The following is a 25,638-nucleotide window of genomic DNA, read 5'->3' on the forward strand; positions in this document are numbered from 1 at the left end:
TTCATAACGTGAAGTTTGTCCATATGCAAGTTCTCTAAGGGATTTGTTGTACTCCCCAACTGTAGAAAAAGATCTATTCATGATTGGCTCAAAAGCTAAGTAAAGAATGTACAAAGCTCAGAATTTGGTTTTTAAAGGGTTTGGATTTTTGGGAAAAATTTGGTTTTGGTGGGAGACATTTTTTTTTTTTTTTTTTAAAGGAAAATAAAATTTGGTTTTTGAATGGGAGCAAGCCCATTGTTGGTTTTGTGTTTGCTTTGGCTCAGCTGGTTTGAAAACGTTTGGTGAAACTGAGTCCAAAATCTCGGCCTAGAATTTGGGTACTCGGCCCACTAACGAGTTAACCTAGCGTGATCGGTTACAAGCTCAGCTGGGTTTAAAAACCCAGAATACAAAATACAAGTCCAAATTAAACAAGCTCACAAAAATTAAATACAAGCCCACAAATTAAACAAACAAGCCCACAAAAATTAATTACAAACCCAACAGAAAATAAAAAGCCCAAAAATTGGCTTTAATATTACAAGCCCACAATTAAAAATTGGAAGCCCAAAATTCGGGTTCTCTTAAATGGGTTACCTTTTAAGCACAGCCCAGCTGCTCTGATATTGTTGCAAAAACCCAGTTGGGCTTTGGTTCTTTTCCTTGGTGGCGTCCCAGCAGAGGAAAAACTGGTTCAGAACAGCAGGTCCAACAGCAAATGAAGTGAAACAGATGCAGATGCAAATGCTATGCAGTGAAATGAAAAAATAGCTAATAAAACTACAAGAAAAACACAGCACCAATCCCCGGCAGCGGCGCCAAAAACTTGGTAGGCCCGGGAAAGCGTATAAAATTGAAGCGAAATGAAACGCGGGCCTACAGTAATACCGCAAGTGCACGGTCGTCAGTTGTAGCTCGTGCAAGTACGGGTCGATCCACAGAGACTGGGTGTGTTTGGAGTTCTCTAGCTATTTTGGGCTCTAATTTGTTGTTGGTTAACTATGAAGCCTTTTGGGCTTTGGTTCTTTGGATTGAACTGGGTCTTTGCCTCAGTGAACTGGGCTTCAGTTTGTACAAACAATGGACAGTGGGCTTAGAGAGTTTTTGGTCAAGAAGAAAAGAAGTGACCAGGAGAGACAGGTAACAGTGAGCAACAATGGCTCTAGGCCAAAACAGCAAAGATAGAGGAAGAAGGCAGTGAGGCAATAATACAAAGGCAGTTAGCCTAAGGCAAAGACAATGAAGAAAATTAAACAAGACAATGACTAAACAGCAAAGAACTAAACAACAATGCACTAAACAAAGCAGTGACAAAAGATTGTGAAAGTGATGAAGATAGTAGTGAAATAATGAGGCAATGGATGATAAAACAATAAACACAAGGTAATAGTGAAGTAAATGTGACAGTACAATGAAACTACAAGCGAAGAACAATGGAACCAAGGCCTAAGCCAAGGGCAGGGGAGATGGTGAAGGTGAAATGGTGAAGGTGAGCCTAGGCATACTACTCGAGTGGGAAGAGAACCAGCTTGCTCACAGTCACTAGTGAGCACTAGTTTCTTCCCACTGCTCAATCAAAACAATGCTCTAAGGCTTCTAGCCTAACATTCCATCACTTCTTGACAGTGAATTGAACCTAACATTTGAGAAGCTAACAGTTGACAAAACAAGAGAGCCTAGGCATACAACTAGAGTGGGAAGAGAACCAGTTTGCTCACAGTCACTAGTGAGCACTAGTTTCTCCCCACTGCTCAATCAATCCAATGCTTCAAAGGCTTTAGCCTAACATTCACACAAAACAGTAAACAAGAGTGATGAAAGAACACTAGGATGTTGAATCCACCATTAACCTAAGGGATATTCTACTCACAGCTAAGAAAATTACCAAAGTGCTAATTGTCTGATTAAAGCACAACTAGTCTAAGGGCTTAGCAACACTGAACATGAGCTGCACATGATGAAGACTATCTTATTGATTCATGGTTTCATCTAGTCCTAGCATTTGAGGTTTAGAACATACATAACAAGAACATTAGAGAACAGGAAAACATAAATAATGAACAACAGATGAACAATGAAGGAACAAACATCACAAACATCACATTAACAGCAGCTTAACATGAACAACAAATTGAACAGAACACATACATGATTAAACAGGAACAGTGCATGAAACAGCACAAATTGAAGAGACTCAAAAAAACATTAACAGAACATAACAGTTCTGGACACTGGCTGCTAACCCAGCATGAGCCAATTTCACACCCAACACCTTCTATTTATACAAGCAAGCAAAAACCTAAAAATCCCCAAAATATCAGAGCATTAGGGTTTCACCAAAAAGTGAAATTGACTCACCTAACCTACTGATAACAGCCCTCATACGTTGACCCATGCCTCTTATTCTTCTCCTGATGCAACCCATGCCTTCAATTTGTACATGCAAGCTCAATCCCAAAAATCCCCAAATTAACAGTAAAATTAGGGTTTTGATTTTTTTACTCACCAACTGTGATAAGACGAGTCCGTCTTCAACCCATGCTTCTTCTCCCTTATCTGCTCCTTCCCATGCCTTCAATTTCTCTTTCTAGCCCGACATATTTCACTAATCTCTCCTCTAGGGTTTCTGAAAAGGAAGAGAGAATGGTGAAATAGGTAGGTAGAAGGGTAGGATGATGATGGGTTTCGATTGGTGAGAGCCATGATGGCTTTTGGTGGTTGTGGCAGAGGTATGGTGGCGGAATGGGTGTTGCAGAGAGGAGGTGGAGAGAAAGAGAAGAAGAAGAAGGAAATGAAAGAGAAGAAGAATGGGTCGACAGTTTAGGGTATAGGGTATCCGTTTTTAGGGTGTTGAGCGGGCGCATCAAAGTTAGATGTTGGCGAAGCTGAGCCACTGGAATCGAAGCTGGTAGGTAAATCGGACGGCTCCGCCTGAAGAGGCTGGTAGCGACCGTCGGATGTCTTGATACAACGAAGTTAACGGCTCTAGATGGGGTAAGGTGTTGAAGTGTTAAGCGGAAGTATCGAGATTTGATGCGCAGGCAAAGAAGCGACCGTAGTATCTAAATGTGATCTAATCTGAAGGCTTGGAATTTAGGCACTATGGTGTTTTGCAGGGACTTCAGATTTTGATGCATGATGAAGAAGCGACCATTGGATGATGAGATGGATCCAATCTAACGGCTGAGAATGGAGGCGGGTATGGATATAGAAAATGGGTTTGGGTAAGGGTTTTGGGCCTTGGGTATGCCAAGCCCATATCTTCTTTAAGAACAATTCTTCCTTCTTGAGCCCATTCCTAGCTTTTTGGACGTGCGCTCCATTCTTTGCGGCTTCCTTGCGTAATTTCTTCCGGCTTTTCACAACTCTTCAGCTCTTTTCCGCTCCGCAAGTCATCCAGACTTTATTTATTACCTAAAAATGCAAGATTAAGTAAGAAAAATATTTATTCTTGAAAACAATGAAAATACAGAATATGAGATAAAATGTAGAATTAATGCACAAAAGATGAGTTAATTGCCAATAAAAAGGGACAAATATATACATTATTTGGCACTCATCATGATGCTAAGGGAAAGGTGTATATTAGTAGCAGTTGAGCTGTGAGGGAGTTTTGTAGAAAGAGTTGTGTTGACCTCCTTCTTGGTGAGGGTTTGTTGTGCTTTTGATTTATTTATTTTTGCTCAGTTTTTCCTTTTACTGTTGGTTGGGATCTCCTTAACCCCTCTCCTTTTCAAAAATAAATAAACAACTGAACTAAGTTTATTTTTTGATTTAATTTTATTTATGTATTCGATGATCCGTCTGGATACCCATAATTTACTAGTACACCCTATTAGTACCCATGATAATGTTAAGCATATTAAAGAAGAGTAATGAAATCGTAACTAAAATCTCGTTAAAACAGACCAGCGTTGAAATCTTCATACTTAAACATCAGTGCACGAGCGCGAAGAATACCAACAAACACAAACAAACTCAACTCACACACTTATACCAAAAAACTAACTCAGCACTCTCATAAAATTACACTTCACAAGCACTCTGTAGATAATCAGAATGCTAATTACCAAATTGGTAGAGCTCCCACAATAGAAGTGACATCTTTCTTTCTGCTAATATGCATTACGCATCAAAATGGTGTTACTTCTCCATGGGTAAAGTAGAGCCCAGAAGGTCCATCATTAGGTATAAGAGCCAAATTCACAATTCTTTTTGCACCTTCTGCAGTAGTGTAAACTCCAGTATTGTAGTTCAACTCTGTCTTGACCCAACCAGGACATACACAATTGACGCGAAAAGTAGGCAATTCCCTTGCTAATATTCTTGTATAAGCATTCAAACATACTTTAGATAGCGTATACGCAGGTATATATGTAGGCCATCCTCTTGTTTCCAAGGAGTCTTCCTTGAAATCCTTATAAAACATGTCCACACTCTCATCCACTTTTTCTTCTGTTAAGCCACTGCCGTCACTTAGAAGTTCCAAAGCCTTTTCATTGGAGATATACTAAAATCAAAGCAAGTGAGTGCATTTGGTGAGAATTATAAAAGAATGACTGAATTGTAAACATAATTCTCCATGCCAGCCAAAGGGTCAGTCAACATTGGGAACTCAGCCAACAATTAAAAGCTCTTGTAAGGATATATATATATTAGCACTAGGCCCTTAACCATATGCGTATACAGGATGTAAAAACACGGGGTTGCAGTAAGTACCTTGAGACTTCCACCGGTGGAGGTAACATTAACAATTCTTGGTGAATCAGAGAATTGAAGCAATGGAATAAGTGCTTTAGTCACTGATTTGACACCATAATAGTTTGTTTGCATGCATTCCACTGCTGATTCATACGTCTCTATTATCACTTGTTTCAAATTTGGTTTTTCTATGTTTTGGTCCTCCTGTAAGGGTGAGATAATAATCATTTTGATTAACAAGATATATTTCCATAATATCACTAACAAGATATGTCATTAGATGGATATTTACCTTAACAATGGCTTGCATCATTGTCATAAAACCATCAGCATCACTTGTCATTCCAGAAACCCCAGCATTATTCACCTTTCAAGTTTTAAAACTAGAGTTTAAATAGAAATTCAGGTGAAAACACAAACTTTGTTATTTTACTATAATCTTAGGATTAATAATGCTATATGGCAATTGAAGTTATCGAAGTAGATCAACAACCCTGGGGAGCACACCCATGGTCTATGGGTTCGTCGACAAGCAATTGCACCTAATATAAGAACAAGAAATGAAGTGATTGGATTCTTCTTACCAAGATATCCAATTTTCCAAAGTTGCTTTGAATGAATTCCGCCAGAGAAGAAATAGTGGTTGGATTTAACACATCAAGTTGATGAAAAACAACATTAGTAATACCAAAAGAATTTTTGAGCTTTTCAACAGCTTCTAATCCCCTGGATATATCTCTAGCCGTTAACACAACTGAAATCCCATCGGAAGCTAATTGTCTACAAATCTCAAATCCAATTCCCTTATTTCCACCAGTAACAACTGCACACCTGAAAAATACAGATAACAACATAGATAAGAAAACACACAGTTTCATACTAATGTAGATGTTAAGATTACATTTTCTTCCCTTCATAAATACCTGAGTTTTGTTTCAGTTTTTGAATCCATTTCTGCTATTATTTTTTTTTCTCGATAATGCTATTATGTTTATTAGATGCTGCGAGATGATAAGATATATATACAAAGCCTGGAGAATATAGGTGATGTCATTAGTGACTGCATAGTATTTCTAGATTAGTATATTAAAGTTCAAGATTAGTATTCCATTCTATAATTAGTGTTCAAGACTGCAACTGATGTCATTGGTGGCGTCAATTAATAGCTAGTATTCCATTACTACACAAAAACTTTGGGTACCATGTTCGTAGCATGTGCATTCTGAAAGACCCAACAATTCACCAGCTGATTCTACTTACCAATTGTCGAAAGCTATCCAAATTATGAAAATGAAAGGACAGCACCGAGAAATAAAAACTGATAGATACTCTTCCCATTCGTACGGAACGGAAGCTAATTGGTTCGGAATACTTTGCTAATAAATCCACTGCAAACAAAGCCCTACCAAATTCTAATTAACAATTAGACAAAACTTCCAAATGATGAAGAAGATGCTAGGAAAATGAGAAGAAGAAAAAAGAAAAGAAAGTGGATGTACGGACTAATGGCTCGTAAAGTTTTGCTGTCAAGGAGCTTAAAGAACACGTACATCCATTTTTAAAGGTAAAGTATACATTACACATCACTCGTAAAATCATCAAGCATCAAATCAAACTGTTGTAGGATGAGTATATATAGTACATGTAGGATGAGTATATATAGTATATATTTTTTTTTCCTTTTTATTGTTTTGAAGGAAAAAGGTTAAAATTTTGTTAGAAGAAAGCACAAATAGAAATACTCCGTAGAAGAAAACTGAGCACAACTAGTGCAACAGAGGTGAAAGAATGACATTAAAGCCAACCCAATCACACAGAATCGAGCAGTAGCCAATTATATGACCCAATATTGTCTAAAAACAACTGCGAAGGGCATGCTATCTTTTTTTTTTGTTGGAGTTCATTTTCCATTCCAGTTCATTCTCTTTACTCTTATCTGAACTACATAAAAGCTTCCACATTTTTTTTCACTAAACATAAGTTTTCTTACCAATCTTTTCTAATGACTCTTCAATTGTGTCTTCACCAGTTTTGCTATCAACAATTGATAAGGACCTGATGATAATTTGTTTCTTTTCTTACCTCTTCCCTGCATGTTTCTTTACCCTAAATGCAACACTCTTGATGCTTGCATTAACTTCAATCAAGTCGCATGTACATTTTCTGAATCATCAATTAAGATATTAGAGAAAGGATTCTCGCTGCAGGTTGGTTTTTGTAAAACCGTATCAGAGTACAACTTATCATTTTTTTCTTGAAGTGGTCTTTCTCCTTCTACCATAGGTCAATTGCCGAAATTTTGACCATAAAATATTATGTTATTTGTATGTAATAGGAACAGTGTGACAATCGTATTCATGTCAGTAGCATTCAGCCAGCCCTGATGGTGATTTAATGTTAATTAACCTCGTCCAGCTCTCTTTTAAAGTATTGAGATGAACTATATTACTCAGTACGTCGTAAAATTAAGTAGATTAATAAAAACTGTTTTTTCATATAATAATATGATTATTTGAATTTTGCGGGAAAGTAAACATTTTACCAAGCACACAAAGTCAAAAGTGATGAGGAATACAAATTACATAATTTGTAGCGCAAAAACAGTATAAATGAGCCAATGACATCTATCTTGCTCTTTGATATGCGTGATGCATCAAAATGGTGTTACTTCTCCATTGCTAAAGTAGAGGCCAGTAGGTCCATCATCAGGTACAAGAGCCAAATTCACAATTCTTTCTGCAGCTTCTGCGGTAGTTGAAACTCCACTGTTGAAGCAAATATTTGTCTTGACCCAACCAGGACATAGACAATTTACGCGGAAAGTAGCAAATTGCTTTGCTAGTATCCGTGTATAAGCATTCAAAGAAGCTTATGAAACTGTATATGCAGGTAGATATGAAGGCCATCCTTTGGATTCTAATAAATCCCCCTTGAAATCCTTAAGAAACATATTCACCATCTCATCCACACTCTCTTCTTTTAAGCCATCCCCATCACTAAGTATTTCCAAAGCATTTGCATTGGAGACAAACTAAAATCAAAACAAGTTAATACATTTGGTGAGGATTATAAAAGAATGAATCCACAATATGTAAATAAGATGTAATTAAGAACATGAAGTTACAATAGGTACCTTCAACATTCCCATGGTAGAGGTAACATTAACAATTCGCGGTGAATTAGAGAGTTGAAGTAAAGGAATAAGTGCTTTAGTCACTGATTTGACACCAAAATAATTTGTTTGCACGCATTCCTCTGCTAATTCATAAGTTTCTGTTATCACTTGTTTTAAATTTGGCTTCTCTTTGTTTTGGTCCTCCTGGAACAGTAGAATAGAAATCAACCATATTAATTAGATACTCTTCATCAAAAAAAATTATTATGATGTACTACGTATCTCAGTAGGTTCCTATTCCTCCCCTCATGATGGTTGAGAGGGTCGCGAGGTCGATTCTCACCCCTTACGATTCATCCCATACTACTATGTATATTTACCTCGGGAGCTACCATTGCCTCAAGAGCTTGCAACATTACCATAAAACCGGCTTCATCAGTTATGGCTCCAAGAACTCCCGCATTATTCACCTTTTGAAGTATTTAAAACTAGCGTTAAATAGAAAAAACACACCAACACTACTGATTTTGTTTCCCGACTCCACCTAGCCACGTAGTACACATTAAAAAGAAACAAAGTGATTGAATATATTCTTCTTACCAAGATATCTAGTTTTCCAAAATGGCTTCTAATGGATTCAGCCAGAGAAGGAAGAGAAATTGGATTCGTCAAATCAAGTTGATAAAAAACAACATTAGAAAGTCCAAATGAAGTCTTGAACTTCTCAAGAGCTTCCAAACCCTTAGTTACATCTCTAGCTGTTAACACAACTGAAATCCCACTAGATGCTAATTGTCTGCAAATTTCAAACCCAATTCCCTTATTTCCACCGGTAACAACTGCACACCTGAAAATATAGGTCATAGCAACTTAGATATATAAGAAAAGACACACTTTTATATTAATTCAGATGTATAGATTACACAGCAACGTAGATAAGTACCTGATATTTGTTTTTGAAACCATTTCTCCAATTCTGTATATTAGAACTTTTTTTTGTTTTTGTTTCTGAACTGCGTCTATTATTAGAATGTTGCTAGATGATGAGGTATATAAAACCCTAACAAGGGAGAATGCTTAAATATGCCTTAAAAAGTTGAAGTTCTGAAGTTGTAGTCGAAAGTTCGTACAAAAAAAATACATTTAAGCTCGAAAAGTTGTAGTTGAAGTTGACTTGACTAATGCTATATTAATGTTGCAGATTAGTCTAATTGATGTCATTAGTGACCTCATGTACACTGACAGGGCTGCACATAACCGACTCAACTCACTGATCCAACCCACACCCTCCGAAAATACCCGCACCCAACCCACCTAGGCGTGGGTCGACTATGGGTGAGGCACGCTAGAAACCTTCGTATGTTGGGTCGGTTACGGGTAGCTAGAAACTTCCGTCACCCGAACCGACCCACCCACCCACCCAATATTCCCTAGCCCTTAGATTATCTATCCTAGAATGAATCGCAGCCATTGAAGTGACGATATAAAATACCCAACCCTAAGCATCGCTAACTTTCATTTGCTTCTCTTTTCACTTCGGCCTCTTCTTCTCTCCTTCTCAGACAGACTGCATTTTCTTTTTCACTCTTTGCTCGATCTGTGAATTCTCAACTCAAATTCGCTGTGTAGATCACCACAGCAGGCAGCAAAAATCCAATAACGGAAGGTAGGATTAAAAACTATTATAATATACTTGATTATGTGATTTTCTGTGATTTTTAATTTGGGTTTATATGTTAGGGTTTTGTTTTTTATTTTAATTTGGGATTTATCTGTTTTATGTTTGATTAATTGATTCTGTGATTTTCTGACTTTGTTTTGTTAATCTTTTGTGTATGTTGGAATTGGATTTTGGGGATTTTGTTCACCTCTTCAAGGAGCTAAAAGTAATCTGAGGTACTATTTCTCTCAATCAAACAGTAGTTACAGTACAATCTTAGATTATTAGATTATCTAAAAAGAGATGTTCCAAGCATAAGCTCTCTGAAACTGATTTAATTCATGCCGGTATGACTATGCTTGCTCAGTAGTTTAAGTTCTTTAGATTAAGATATAGTTATACTAATAAATAGAAATAGGAAATCTGCTTGCTTAAGATAATTGAATGTTGGTTAAAAAATTCATGTCAAAATTTCTTTAGTAACAATTAGAATGGGTATACTCGCCACCCATCCGACCCAACCCGTCGTAATGTGGGTCAGGTGAAAACCGACCCATTATGATGTTGGGTCGGTTGCGGATTACAACTTCTTTTACCCGTTATCAGTGGGTTGGGTGGTGAGTGAGTCCAAAACCGACATAAACCACCCATGTGCAGCCCTATACACTGATGTTGTAATGTATTATTGTCCTAGATTAGGCCAGTTGATGTCATTAGTGACTAAACTGATGCTGATGTCACTAGTGACTGCATACTACACAAAAACTCAGGGTAATGTCAATCTAGTTCTAGTACTGCTGGAAGTACACCTGGTTTATTGTCATCCATGGTCACCTAGAAAGTCTTGGTTCACAACGTAAACAAATTATGTCATTTTATGGCAGCAGGCAGATGGTAAATTTCAATCTATGAAGCACGGATACTTCAAAATTGGTGACGTATCCGTATCGACGCCGTATCAGTATCGGATATCTGGGGATATGTATTAGATACTCCATTTATAGTGTCATCTTTTTTTAAATACAAAAAGGGTAGGGGATGTTCTGGGATACCTCTTAGATACTCTAAGAGGGGATACTTCTTATAATTTATTTTTATATATGAAATCTATATATTTATAAATTCATACATAAAATTAAAATATTTATAGATATTTATACTCATCAACATATCGAATAATTATATCTAAATCTAATAACTTGTTAACTACAAAGAAAGAAGATTTGGTGGTTATTTTATTGTGCTTCAGCTCCAGTGTTAGAAAATCTAGTTTTAGGGTTTTTTGGGAAGCCATGTTCCTCATGTTGTTCGGAGTGCACAAAATTTTATTCATTCAATTAACAGAATTAAAAATGAACCCCAAAATGCTGAGAATTTAATGTTTTCCAAAAGGATCGGAGAAACTAAAATGTGAGATATTAGTGGAGATGCATTTGATCCACTTAACAATGTTAAAGAGCTTGAAATTGGAAATCTTTCGCTTGACGATGTTTGATAAAAACAATATTGATGGATGATGGGTGAGTAATATGTTAGATAGTTTTTATCAATATTTTTTTAATATTCCAAATAATATTTAAGGAATTTGTTATCTTATGTGATTTTTTTAGTATAAGTAACTATTATTATATATAATATTTTTTATTAAATACACGTATCCCACCGTATCCCGTATCTCCATTTTTAAAAAATTGACGAATCCCCGTATCAGTATCGTCGCATCAGTATCCCCGTATTAGTGTTTGTGCATCATAGATTTCAATTCATATCCGGAATCATTCCTTCCAATTTTAATTCTTTTATTTTTTAGATACATTCCCTCCTCCATTCTTTCTTCCCTTTTCTTTCGGGTTGTTCGTAGTATTTTCATTACTTCTCTTCATGATATACTAGCATTCAGTAATTTTTACTTGTATTTTGAATTTTGATTATTGATCTACTTAAATCTCCGTATCTAGGACATTTTTGTTGTATGAGTAACTACCAACGATTCCTGGTAACAAATGGGGCTCAAAAACATATCTCTAGAATATTGTCATTGTTATGACTGACTATAACCTTATTTAATCATCTTTAAAACACCAGAACGCGAATAACACAATATACTACTCCCTGGAAAACATAGCGCCCAGCTAACATGGCAGCTTTTCTGAACATTACCCGAGTACATATTGATTACACCTAGCTGGTATGGGTCCATATAAATAAGAACAATTGTGTGTTGAAAGATGCATGAGTAATAATTACAAGATCCTATCACCTATAGGCTATAACATTTATTGCTGGCTCTTCACCTCCAGCAGCTCTTTCTTGAAAGGCGCCATGTAAATAACCTTGAGTATTAGAAAGTGATCCATACAGTTAAGTGCATGCATGGTACTCACTGACCAAAATCAGACCTAGCTAGCAGCTGCCTTCCATAATATAAATCACGTGCTCTTGACATGCACTGTATGCATTCCTTCCTGTACTGGTAATGATGTCCCAAACTTGATGATTATGCTTCCTGCTCTGATCTCTCTATCTCACTCGGTTTCCCAATTTCAAAATCTCACTTTCCAATGGCTCCCATTTATCCCACAAACTACTCGTCTCTCTCACAGACACAACTGCAACCCTCAATCAGTTGGCCGCTACCCAGTTACCACCTTCCATAGCACGGTTCACCACACCGAACCCATCTCCATAACACCATGCAATAAAAAACCTTACACATACACAGTTGCATCATACCCATGCTCACCCACCATTTATATCTGCTCTCTCACCCCTAAACATGTGTATAAAACCCACCATCATTCTCTTTCTCTCTAAGCTACATACCTTTCTCAATTCATCATGAAACCCTCCTCCTCCTCATTCACATCAATCCAAATCCTTCAGTTTTCCTTTCTAACTCTCTTAACAGTCCTTCTCGTGTTCCACTTTCTCCTATCCAACACTCCCTTCACCTACATCCTCAACATCTTCCTACACAACCTCCACCTCTCTATAACATGCGCCTGCTGCACACTCATATCTCTATATTTCTTCATCTCTAACCGTCCATCTCCCACTTTCCTCGTCGACTTTTCATGTTACAAACCTGACTTCGACAGAAAATGTTCATTCGAAGTCTGCGAATACTTCTTACGCCGTAGTGCACGTTTCACAAATGAAAGTGAAAATTTCATGCGTGGAATATACAGAAAATCGGGGCTAGGTGATGAGACATATGTACCCCCTTTCATTTTTAATTCTAACGTTGAGTCCACGCTAGACTACGCCGTTCAAGAAGCTGAAGAAGGTATGTTCTCATCCGTTGATTCGATTTTCAACAAAACAAAACTGGACCCACAGCAGATTGATGTCTTGATTGTGACATCTGGCACTTTTACATCCGCCCCTTCGCTTACGTCGATTCTGGTCAACCGGTATAATCTCCGTCCGGATGTAAAAACGTTTACTCTCTCTGGTATGGGGTGTAGTTCCGGTGTACTGTGTGTTGATTTAGCTGCCAATGTGCTTCGAGGTTGTACAAGATCTAAGTACGCCTTAGTTGTGATCACCGAGAGTATCTCATTGAACTGGTATTTTGGTGATGACCGTTCCATGCTTGTGACTAACTGTATTTTTCGAGTTGGATGTGCGGCTGCGATTATTACAAATGATCCGAGTCAACGCCGATTTTCAAAGATGGAACTCGTTAACTCACTTAGAACTCACCATGGAGCTGATGACTCCGCATATAAGGCAGCTTTCCAAAAAGAAGATGAGTTCGGTAACCTTGGAATATCACTTACTAAAGATCTGATACGCGTAGCTGGTGCGAACTTACGAGACCATATAAGATTACTAGCACCTCGGGTTCTTCCATTGAGTCAACTCGCTTTGTATGCTTACTCGGTTGTTCGGTCCGCTCTATCTCAGGGTGAGTTGAAACCCATTGTTCCCGATTTTTCAACAGCGTTTGATCATATCTGTATACATACGGGAGGGAAAGCAGTGATCGAGCAAGTGAGTAGGGTTTTGAAACTTGGTGAGGAAGTGACTGAGCCGGCAAGAATGAGTTTGCACCGATTCGGTAATACTTCAAGTAGTTTGGTGTTTTATGAATTGGCTTATTTTGAAGCCAAAGGGAGGGTGAAAAGAGGTGATAAAATGTGGATGTTGGCATTTGGAACTGGTTTCAAAGTGTGTAGTATTGTGTTTAAATCACTTAGAGATTCGCCCAACAACCACGATGAAATCGAAATGGATAATCCATGGAGAGATTGCATCCATAGATATCCAACAAGGACTTGGTGACTAATAATTCGATCATTGCAGAAAGAGAGAAACTGAGAAGCAATTATTATTATATGGTCAATTTACCATCATTATTTATTTTTGGATATTAATGACGCCGAGGAGGTGAAATGATGATCTGTTTGAGAATTCTTATCAAATAAATGGCGACGAAAGAAACATTACATTGTAGTAGTCTAACATGTTTACTACTCCCTCCGTTCTTTTTTAATAGGCCAGTTTTGTTTTTAACGAAATTTAAGGAAATTAAGAGAAGTAATCATTGAAAGTGGTCCTCATGACACTTATCAATAAAAGAAGTGAAGTGAAATGGTCCACATGACACTTGTTAGCAAAAGAAGTAAAGTGAAGTGGTCCACATGACACTTGTCATCAAAAGAAGTTAAGAGAAAGTGGTCCCAAAAAATTAAAATAACATTTGATTTTCCCAATTAGGAAACTGGCCTATTTTTTTGAAACTTTTATTTATAGAAACTGGCCTATTAAAAAAGAACGGAGGGAGTATAATAGTGTACTTATCAGTTTACTAGTTTCAAAAGGTTTATGTGCTCAAATTGCACACTATGCACATTGAAAGCTAGTCGCACCATGCCATGTACTATGTGTTACATCTTGTGCTTGCTCTGATTATAATTGAAAAGAAAAGAAAAAAAACGAAGCGGTACATTCTTTTTGTTGATTCTGTAAGTGGTCATCAGAATGGAACAGAAGTAAGATCCTTTACTTCAACAAATCGGATACTGCTACAAATTCTCACATATCAAAGCCAGTAACGGCAGTTTATTCAAACGGTGCCAAGCAGAACAATTCTACATTTGACACCAATGAAGTACAAATCCTGAAGGACCTTATTTCTTCTTTCCTGGCCACTTTACTCATGCATGGTTCAGGTGAAATTTACTCTTCTCATTTTAACATTTGAAGTATCTCATTAAATTGGTATTCTGGTGATGACCGTTCCATGCTTGTGACTAATTGTATTTAGAGGTACAGTACGAGCGGCTTCACTATTATGTAACACCGTTTATAGGTTACCATTACCAAGTACAGAAAGTAAAAACTGATGAGAATAAAATTCACAACAAGAAAGTCTAGCTATTGCTACACCATATATTGCCACACCTTCAATATAGATGTTACAAAAGCAAATTTCTAGTCACAATACTTTTCAGCTGCAACTAAAAGCTATAATTAACTGTAGCAACAATATGAAAAGAGTGTGGCAAAAAAGTATAATCTCTTGCTGCAGAAATAAAGATTGGGTGCAGCAATAGACTTCTTGCTACATAGGTTGTCCCGACACTAGTAGGGGTTTATGCAATAACCATTGGGTGCTGCAATGTATTAAGTCTCCTGTAGTGAAAATTACATGATTTGTAAAGATAAATATGCTAGAAATGAGTCAAATGACATCTTTCTTGCTCTCTGGTATGTGTGATGCATCAGAATGATGTTATTTTTCCATGGCTAAAAAAGAGGCCAGAAGGACCATCGTCAGGTATAAAAGCCAAACTCACAACTCTTTCTGCACCTTCTGCAGTAGTTAAAACTCCACTATGGTAGCAAATATCTGTCTTGACCCAACCAGGACAGACACAATTTATGCGAAAATTAGGATATTGCTTTGCTAGTATCCTTGTATAAGCATTCAAAGATGCTTTTGAAATCGTATACGCAGGTAGACATAAAGGCCATCCTTTTGATTCTAATAAATCCCCCTTGAAATCCTTGAGAAACATATTCACCATCTCATCCACACTCTCTTCTTTTAAGCCATCCACATCACCAAGTATGTCCAAAGCATTTTTATTGGAGACGAACTAAAATCAAAACAAGGGAATGCATTTGGTGAGAATATATATATACAAGAATTAGACCGTAACTGTCCAGTCCGGCCAAAGGGTTGGTCATTCAAGATTGGTAACTCAGCTTCTAAGGATATTATCAGTTTAGCACTAAGGTAAGGTCTTAACCATATGGCTCCACAAGATATAAATATGATGCAAGAACATGATGGTTATAGTAAGTACCTGTAGCTTTCCAATGGTGGAGGTAACATTAACAATTCTCGGTGAACTAGAGAATTGAAGTAAAGAAATAAGTGCTTTGGTCACTAATTTGACACCGTAATAATTTGTTTGCACGCATTCTTCTGCCAGTTCGTAAGTCTCGTGTATCATTTGTTTCAAATTTGGCTTCTCTTTGTGCTGGCCCTCCTGGAACAATGTAATAGTAATCAAAATCTTATAAATCTAGGGCATTAGGAATCACTATGTATCCCAGTATATTTTCCCTACAAGAAAATCTGTTCCCCCAACCCAAAACTTTTAACCCCTCCATTCAGCCCTCGGTTCATATCAGATTGCCAACTAACATACGTTGTTTTAAGATGATTACCTCAAGAGCTACATTTGCCTCAAGAGCTTGCAACATTACTGTGAATCCAGCAGTATCAGTTATTGCTCCAAGAATTCCAGCATTATTCACCTTTCAAGTTTTCAAAATTATACTTGTTAAATTGAAATTTATATTTAAGCACAAAATTTATTAATGACTTCTAGATTATATAAGCATTATTGTATATCAATAAACCCATTGCAGTTGCACTTAGCCATATAGTATATATGAACAAGAAATTAAGTGATTGAATTCTTCTTACCAAAATATCCAATTTCCCAAAATGGCTTTTGATGAAATCAACTAAAGAAGGAAGAGTAACTGGATTCATCAAATCAAGTTGATGAAAAACAACATTTGGAAGACCAAATGAGTTCTTGAGCTTCTCAACAGCTGCTAAACCCTTTGTTGCATCTCTAGCCGTCAACACAACTGAAATCCCTTTCGTAGCTAATTGTCTACAAATCTCAAATCCGATTCCCTTATTTGCACCGGTAACAACCGCACACCTGAAAATACAGACATCAACATGAATATAAGAACACACAATTGCATACTAATTTAGATTAAAAGATTACATTTCTTCTAGTATAATTACCTGATTTTTGTTTCAGTATTTGAGTCCATTTCTGCAATCCTGTCTGTTAGAGTGTTGCTAGATGATAAGATATATATCTTGTTTATTGCTAGATGATAAAGGACGTAATAAATTATTGAGAGTTCCAAGAAGGTTCTTATCAAGAAAATACAGCGAAAGTCGACCATTATAGTTGAAAGTTTGACTTGCCACTTTTACAGTATTAGTGTTTTAGAGCAGTTCATGTGGCAATGGCCAAACTCAAATACTTGTTAGCCACGTGGGTGGCCAAACTGGATTTTTCACTATGACAAAATGTAGGGCGTTGGACCATTAGGTGCACGACCGGAAGACAGACTCGAGTATTGGAAGGCAAAATTCGGGCGCCAATAGACCTGACTCGGACGTCAAACACAAAGTCTCTAACGGTCGACTTTCAAACGCCTATATTTCCAACGGTCGAATTTGAACCCTATAAATTCGTTCTATTGATTTCATTTCCAGTCACACCACTTCCATTTCCTTCTTCTAAAACTCTTCCAAATCAAAAAGTTCTAATACAATATGAACATAGCGAGAAGGGCAATGAATAGTATAAAGAAGAAAAGAGATCGAGAAAATGAATCGACATCGTTACCTCATACAGGTGTAGATTTTTCTTAAAATCGAGAAGAAGAGTTTGCTAACCCAAATATAGTTGTTGCTCCATTATTAGTCCCAGATCATGTGTCGGGGCATCATGAACGATCTGAGGATTATCATGTCACGAGAGGTGGATTTTCAGAATTAAATGTTGTTTATGTTGGTTTACCGGCTGCAGTCCGAGAAAAGATTGACAGATATCCTTGGCGTGCACTATATAGAATAAAGCCTAGAAAACTTAATAAAAAAAATCCGAAAACAGTGGTAGAAAGGTGGTGGATGACGACGCGCACATTCAATTTTATGGATTTCGAAATTGGTAAGTTTTTTTAACTTAACTTAAATTAAAAAATTTAAATAATTATTAAATAATCAAAAGAATTAATCATAGTTGATATTATACTTGTAATAGGAATTACTCCCCTTGATTTGTATTTCATTTGTGGGATCCAAAGTGGAATGGGAGACCCGCCACCATTCAACCAAGACGAATGGATCTCAAATAGTAAACGGGAGACGCTTTGTCCCTCGTTTGTGAAATCAGATATCCCTCGTAATGATTTGAAAGAAGGTGGTATTAGATGTGCAGCCTTGAAGATTTTCCTAACCAAACCCAGAACATGTAGATGACTATCCTAAACTCGAAAGGATGTTTATCTTATGGGTATTGGGTCAGGCATTATTTCCAAACTCAACTTATGTTGCTCATGTTGGTTGGCTTGAAGCGTTAGAAGATCTCGACAAAGCACCAGATTATGACTGGGGCTACAATTTTAGCAGAATTGTATTGTGCGCTGGATAAAGCATCCTTGGGCGATGGAAACTTCACTGGTTTCTGGAGCATCATAGAGGTAAATATCAAAATTATTATTTTTAAATTTATTGTTATTACTAAATACTAAAATTATGGAGTAATTTGCAGTATTGGTGGTATACCTACTTCCGTATTGGTAAACCAATCCTAAAAGACGGGACAATTAGATTTCCAATGTTGGACATGTATATGAAGACCAACATAGAGAAGAACACCGGCATCGACGTCTTTGGTTCCAGTTTTGTGCAGAGGTTACAACAGATGACTCAGAGCCTCAACAACGTAGTTGTTCACCCTTACGTTGATTTACCTCAGTATAATGATGATGTTGGAGCAAGAATTCTAGATTATTCTATGCGTAGAGTTGTTTTTTACAGTCCGCAATCACAAAGAGGGGTTTGGTATATGGGAGAAAGAATGCAGTACCAAATACAAGGTATATTTGCAATTGCAATTAACTCGCTACAACAGATGCAAACCTCTACATCAGATTTTTATCGGCTGAGAATAACCGGTTGGGAGAGGTATGAACTGAATACAAAGTTGGATATTAGTGAAGCGCAATATGTCAACTGGTACCAGTCAATTACGAAGCTTGTGATTGGGACACAGAACATGCACGTCTATAGGGTTGATTTCCCAGGGTTATCCAACATGTCCCATAATCCAAATATCGTTCAGAGCTAACCACATCCAGAAGAGCCAAGCTTTGTGACTTATCCCAGGATGGGCGCAAGCTCTTCATCATCCTCGTCAAATATGCCCGAAATTCATTGGGAGCTACAAAGTATTACTTCACAAGGTGAGCCAACCACGATCCCCATTGTTTCCAAAGGTATGCACCGTGATTATCCTTACAACAATGTCACTACCAGTGAGGAAGAGTTGCGGATTCGACTCAACGAATTTGCATTGGCGGAATCGTCAAGTAGATGCGACGCACTTAGAACAACTAGGAAAATGGCAGACAAACATAATATTTGGATTGACTCCAACTCCAACTGCAAATGATGATGGGAGGTAGTCACATTCTTTCAATTCCACCCGGAGCAACTGATCATTGCATGAAAGTGAAGAAACTGATAGATCATGGCAAGAAAGTGAAGAAACAGTTGTGCGAGAAACACATCACAATGTGGCACCACAAATTGTGTCTGTATCTCAACCTCAGTCATATCGGCTTGAACCTAGGCGCCCTACAACCCAAATGAATGCTACACACCAACACCACCACAACAACAAACCTCTTATATGCTTGGAGGACCGAGTACACAAAGTGCTTTTCAATCACCTAATTTTGTTAAGCCATGTCTATCAGGTCTATCCCCAAGTCTATCAACATTTGGAAATTTACATACTATGTTTGCTTTGGATGATTTCCCAGGTCTATCCACAGGACTTTCTAAATTACTGGCTCCATAAAATAACGATGAGGGAGCTAGATATGAGCGACGTTAGAGAGATTAATGTAATTTTTAATTATGCTACATTTGTAGTTTTAATTTTAAAAGTATGACAGTTTTAATTAAATAAAATTACATATGTTTAAAAGTAAGCGTTTTACATTGGCTTCACTAAATTACGACGGACTACATTACATTAGCATCACTAACGAGAAGAAGTACTAGGTGGAACAACAACTACAAAGAAGGGGTTGAAAGGACTACATTACATTAGCATCACTAACGAGAAGAAGTACTAGGTGGAACAACAACTACAAAGAAGGGGTTGAAACTGTTCAACACCTTAAGGATTTCAAAAATTTGTCGAAAGGAAAAGCCACATTTTTCCATCTTCGCCATTCATCCAGAGAACTTGTTACCATCTCAGCATCAGTTTCACCTCTCAGTCGATATCGATTTACTTGTATGGTTAAAGCTACAAACTCACTTCTTTCTTAATTGTATCAAAACGATGTTCTATGTCGTATATAGAACGACGACTCGTATCACGAGTGTCACTGCAGAATCCATCGTGAATAACCGCCCAGAAATTCATCCATGGATAGTTTGCCGAATCAAGCTGTGACGGACAAGATAATTCCCCCTCTAACGGGTTGATTTCAACCCGAATTAGCAGAGCCGAAACCCCGACACGTCACTCGGAAGTTAAAATAAAAATATACATTCATTTTAGAAACAAGAAGTAAAATGGTTCCGACTGGGTCGAAAAATAAAAATAAAATAAATATATGCAGATGTCATAAGTATGGAGTAAAACGACATTCGAATACTAAAACGACACATTTCATTTCCATGATCCAGTATAATAAAAATCACTCGGAATCGGAACAAGATAAAAAGAATGTGTTCAATTTAGAAAAGAGCAACAAAGGATTAAAGACCACCGCACTGGCATGCATACAAACAAGAGATAAAAGTTCGTAACCGTAGCTCCAACATAGTCAGGTAAAGTTCTCTAGTTTCTGAATTATGGTTACCACAATAAAATTTAAAGAAATGTACTCAAATACACTTGGTTGCTGAAAAGCTTGATCAAAAGTAAAATTAACATTCAATTCTTGAGAGCCAAACAATTCGTAAGGACTAGAAGCTTAAGCAGTACACTAGTTTATTTTATTTCAAATCATTTTTACATAAGAACGAGATTCCCAAAACATACATACTATGAGGCATTCAATAAACTATTCCATATGACTCAGACATAGTAGTCAAATGCTCTTAATAATAAAGTGTTCAGTTCAAACTTAGACTAGACTACAGAACATATATAAAAAGAAAAATGAAATTATTTTTACAAGCAATCTTGGATGCTTCGAAAATTAAACATTATGCAAGATCATAGTATTTATATATAAAGCAAAACAAAACATTCCACAATCTACATGCCAGCACTTTTTGAATTGACATCAAGACAAGTTTCATATGCAGTAGATCCAAAAAAATGATGCAGACTGTTCGATTTCGGCATAACAAAGTTTTCCTTGCAAACCATGCAAGGGCTTTCTACTAAATCCCCTCATATATACAATAGCAAAACACATCAAAATGACATGGGACGACAGCAAAATAAACTACCCAAGCATGGGTTAAGCAAGAAATTAAAAACCACCCAGATAACCCCGTGATATACACATTATAGACAAGCAAAAATACCAACTTTTGCTCAAGCTCCTGGCTGCAAGCTCTTCCCAAGCTTACTGCCTCAACCTCGCTTCGTACTCCGTGGAAAACAAAACCAAAACGGGGTGAGCCACAGCCCAGTAGGGGTAACGAAATAATGTACCAACGACGAATGAAATGTAAATCAAGCTAAAGAGTTGAGCATTTCAAATTCAGAAAATATAAATATAAAGCTTGACATTTCCCAATTCATTTGAAACACTAGAAATGAAATAATCGTCAAGGGATGCTGAAGAAAATTCACGTATGCTACTTGTGAGGACCAGTCTCTAATGTTAGGATAGTCAGGATATCAGCCACCGTCCCGGACGGTCTTCCGCGGGTAGCCACATTTGTGGGATGCCCCTATGGGCCTAACAAACTCACCTGTAGCCTTCTAAAATTCTTCCAAAACATACTCAACAAATCGATCGCGGAAAACGCAGTAAACTTCAAGGTGAGACCATGCTCCTAAATCAAATTCAGTTACCCAAGCCATCAAATTACAAAAAAGAACCGTAACATGAAGTAGGATCAGATACCAAAGGACATGATTACACCAACCAATCCTATTTAATTTATTGCAATAGAAGATCAACCATAAATAAAACCATAGCATGTGGAAATGGTAAATAATGAATGCGGAAATCAAGAGAAAAGTTGACTAAGGTCTGAGGCAGGCTAAGATTTTTTGTAGACCATATTCTGTTTCAAAGCAATCATATCAAAAACAAAAACAAGACCCATGAGATGGCAACAAAATTAAATTAATACCTTCATGTGGTCAGTGTGCAATGATTAATGATAGCCAAAATGTTTAGTAAACAGAGTGAATAGAAAAAGAAAAAAAAAAAAACCATCCAGTTAGAACTCATTTTTGTAAGACAAAGCATTTCTAAAAACTGGTAAAATCAAGTGTTTGATTAAAAGCAAAATAAAATCTTTAAAAAAATGAGTTGCATAATAATGGCGGTATGCCTTTTCAAAGTGGATTGTTCAAAGGCTTTTAAAGAATCATGCTGGTGATATTGTAAACGTAATGAAATGCAAAGTATTAGCATGTAACATCTAGACTCCAGGGTAGTGAAAGGATTAAAATGAGAAACATTTAAGTAGAAAATACAATCTTTCTTTTGGCTATCAATGGGGTTTTAAATTCATAAGCTCATTTTGTCATTTTAACAAACAGTTGGAAGGCTACTTTGGAAATCCAACAGGACTTGGTTATTGATGGAAATTAATGGAAATCAAAACTTGATGGTTGTGTACACTTTTAAATCTTAGTAAAATAATTTGTGACATTTCGAAATTATTCACAGTTCGGATGCAAAGATTTAATCCCAGAAAGTATAGGGTTTAAACCAAAAAGAGCTAATTGTGCAAAAATCACCCAAAACCTACAGAGACAATTTGAAAGAATTTCATGAAATAAAGTTAGAGGTTTGCAAAAATCTCAAATACCCATTTGTTAATCCGTATGAATCATTTTAAACATGGAAGCATTAATCAAGTTCGGTAATTTAAAATAAAGAAAACACAAAATGAAATGTTGAGAGAAAACCCCCTACCTGTTACAGTCTCTAGCCAAATACAGAACGTGGGTTAATCTTGAGTCTGAACCAAAATCTCTACTTGTACTCAGAGCTGGTTTTCGCAAATGAAATCGATGGCATTTGTTGAATGAGAGAAAAAGAAATATCCACAGGAGTAGAAAAGAAAGAAAACGGATTCTAGAAAGCAGATTCTTAAATTAGAGTGATTTTGTAAAAAGACCAAATTCTCCCTAATTGCTCATAATAATCCAGCACCCTAAAACTACTAAGGGATAACCTATTTAGATAAAAACACCCATATTTAGTTTAGGGCACTCACCACGGCTATACGCACCCTATACTAGGATTGCACGCGCACAGTTTTAGCTTTCCACTAAAATGGGTCGAGTTCAGGTTTGGATCCGAATGGAGATTTTTAGTGGTGCTACACAAGCTGAGTAGATAAAAAAACATAGTTTCTGCAAATAGATTCATGTTCTTCTTTAGCATACGGAACTCGCCGAACTAACCGAGGCCGAGACATGTTCAATCAAGAATTGAGAGTGAAGAGAAGAATGTGTAGAATGTGTGAATTTAGAGTTGAAATGAGGAGTATTTATAGAATTCAAAAAATGTAACCGTTGGATTACAAGATTTTTCAGCCGTTCAGATTATGCCGTTAGCGCCATTAAGACAGACGCTGGCGCTTTTAATACTGACGCGGGCGCTTTAAGTGAAAACGCGCGTCGCACATTCAGACGCTCGCGTTTTTCTTTCGGACGCCAGCGTTGGTGACAATGGCGCCCGTCACTAACACAGACGAGCGCTAGATGTTCCGACTCAATGTTCAAAGCAACAGATTTGATGATTTGAACATCCATTTTTCATGTTTGTTCATGCCATAGTGGGAGAAAAATGAACAAACTCTGAGTTTGTTCATCCCATAGGCACTGCTTTTAGATTACTCTTGTTGAGGTCATCACTGATGGACTCTTTGTGACAAAATTGTGCTTCCTTGCCGAAAGAATAATTTGTTCCTTCCGAAACTTTTTTTCCAATAAAATTACATTTCAAAGTTCATCGTGGTTAATGTACAACTTTGATTACTTTAGACACCCATCTTGGGTTTATCATAAGGCAAGTTTGATTTTTTTTATCAGTAAATAATTTAGTGCTGGCAAGTTTCAAACTCAGGTCACTGGTATCATCACCCAGTGATTTTACCACTGTACTACAGTAACACCGGCATAAAGAAAATTTGAGTCGCATATGTAGATCTTGGACTACAAAGGCAAATCCAAGATCACATTGTAGATTTTGGGTCATAAAAGAAATTTGGCTTATGGGTAAATTTTTAAATTGCAATGGATATTTAGATCACAGCAGCAGCTTTGGTCACTAGGAAAATTACGGGCCTCACAAAACATTGTTCGACGGGGTATATTTTGAGTTGTAACTTATAAGTGAACTTTACGTTCTAGTGATAAATTTTGAGTTACGGGCCTCACAAGACATATTGTTCTACGGGGTAGATTTTGAGTTGTAACTTACATGTGAACTTTGCGTTTTAGTAATAAATTTTGAGTTGTGGCCTAGATTTTATCTTGTGAAAAATCAGGGTGGATATTTTGATTTTCGGACTCATTTTAGATCTGTGCGTAACTTTTGAAGTCGCGAGACTTGTAAGCAGATAACGAATCGCATAGTATATTTGTGGTCACGTTAAAATGTTTGGTTACAACGTGTTTTGGTTTTAAGGAGTATATATTTGATATCAATTTTAGGGCCAAGGGATAAATTTTATATCAAAATTTTGATTAATTGTGACACTAAACAAGTTTTAATTCACAATGTGTATAAGATGCTACAACTAGGTAATGTTCAGGTGATAGTCAGAGGAGCTAGATTTGGAGGATAGGGGGTGGGAAAAATTGCATGGTGACAGCGCAGCGTTTGAGTCAAGAGGTAAATCGGGTTCATGATGTAAATTTAGCTACAAGGTGAAATTTTCGCCATGATGCATCTTTGAATCCCGAGCAGAGGCTTGGGTCACAAGATAAATGTCGGGATTGATATTTGATAGCAAGCTTAGGGCCAAGGGGTAAATTTTATATCAGGATTCTGATTAATTGTGACACTAAACAAGTTTTAGATCACAATGCGAGTGAGACGCTACAACTAGGTAATGTTCAGGTGACAGTCAGAGGAACCAGATTTGGAGGATAGGGAGTGCAAAAATCTTCATGGTGACAGTGCAATTTTTGAGACAAGAGGTAAATTGGGTTCATGGTGTAAATTAGCTACAAGGTAAAATTTTGGTCACATGCATCTTTAAATCCCGAGAAAGGTTTGGGTCACAAGATAAATATAGGGATTGATATTTGATAGCAAGCTTAGGGACAAGGGGTAAATTTTATATCAGGATTATGATTAATTGCGATACTAAACAAGTTTTAGATCACAATGCGAAGAAGACGCTACAACTAGGTAATGTTCAGGTGACAGTCAGAGCACCCATATTTAGAGGATAAGGAGTGCAAAAATCTTCATGGTGACAGTGTAGTGTTTGAGTCAAGAGGTAAATCGGGTTCATGATGTAAATTTAGCTACAAGGTGAAATTTTCGCCATGATGCATCTTTGAATCCCGAGAAGAGGCTTGGGTCACAAGATAAATGTCAGGATTGATATTTTATAGCAAGCTTAGGGCCAAGGGGTAAATTTTATATCAGGATTCTGATTAATTGTGACACTAAACAAGTTTTAGATCACAATGCGAGTGAGAAGCTACAACTAGGTAATGTTCAGGTG

The 25,638-nt window shown here is 37.0% G+C and overlaps 3 protein-coding genes, 1 long non-coding RNA gene and 1 pseudogene across 4 annotated transcripts; 1 reads left to right on the top strand and 4 right to left on the bottom strand.

Annotated features, from left to right (window-relative positions):
* Window positions 1–3,858: 3,858 nt before the first annotated feature.
* LOC113304836 (salutaridine reductase-like) lies at window positions 3,859–5,683 on the bottom strand. The gene is made up of 5 exons (XM_026553976.1): window positions 5,607–5,683; window positions 5,268–5,514; window positions 4,976–5,050; window positions 4,702–4,887; window positions 3,859–4,492 (listed from the first exon to the last, which is right to left on the bottom strand). The coding sequence occupies exons 1-5, from the start codon at window positions 5,633–5,635 to the stop codon at window positions 4,115–4,117; spliced, it is 915 nt and encodes a 304-aa protein (XP_026409761.1). The 5' UTR covers window positions 5,636–5,683; the 3' UTR covers window positions 3,859–4,114.
* A 1,528-nt stretch (window positions 5,684–7,211) lies between these two features.
* On the bottom strand, window positions 7,212–8,856 carry LOC113304397 (annotated as a pseudogene).
* A 3,440-nt stretch (window positions 8,857–12,296) lies between these two features.
* LOC113305237 (3-ketoacyl-CoA synthase 1-like) lies at window positions 12,297–13,745 on the top strand. The gene has a single exon (XM_026554317.1). The coding sequence runs from the start codon at window positions 12,297–12,299 to the stop codon at window positions 13,743–13,745; it is 1,449 nt and encodes a 482-aa protein (XP_026410102.1).
* A 1,075-nt stretch (window positions 13,746–14,820) lies between these two features.
* Window positions 14,821–16,877, bottom strand: LOC113304395 (salutaridine reductase-like). Its single transcript, XM_026553497.1, has 5 exons — window positions 16,741–16,877; window positions 16,405–16,651; window positions 16,143–16,232; window positions 15,776–15,961; window positions 14,821–15,565 (listed from the first exon to the last, which is right to left on the bottom strand). Exons 1-5 carry the CDS (start codon window positions 16,767–16,769, stop codon window positions 15,188–15,190), a joined length of 930 nt encoding a protein of 309 aa, XP_026409282.1. The 5' UTR covers window positions 16,770–16,877; the 3' UTR covers window positions 14,821–15,187.
* Window positions 16,878–20,729: 3,852 nt separating this feature from the next.
* Window positions 20,730–23,045, bottom strand: LOC113303708. The gene is made up of 2 exons (XR_003337706.1): window positions 22,866–23,045; window positions 20,730–21,768 (listed from the first exon to the last, which is right to left on the bottom strand). It is a non-coding gene; the product is annotated as an uncharacterized LOC113303708 (long non-coding RNA).
* Between the last annotated feature and the right edge of the window lie 2,593 nt (window positions 23,046–25,638).

Source organism: Papaver somniferum, chromosome 8, assembly GCF_003573695.1.
Source record: "Papaver somniferum cultivar HN1 chromosome 8, ASM357369v1, whole genome shotgun sequence".
Taxonomy (NCBI): domain Eukaryota; kingdom Viridiplantae; phylum Streptophyta; class Magnoliopsida; order Ranunculales; family Papaveraceae; genus Papaver; species Papaver somniferum.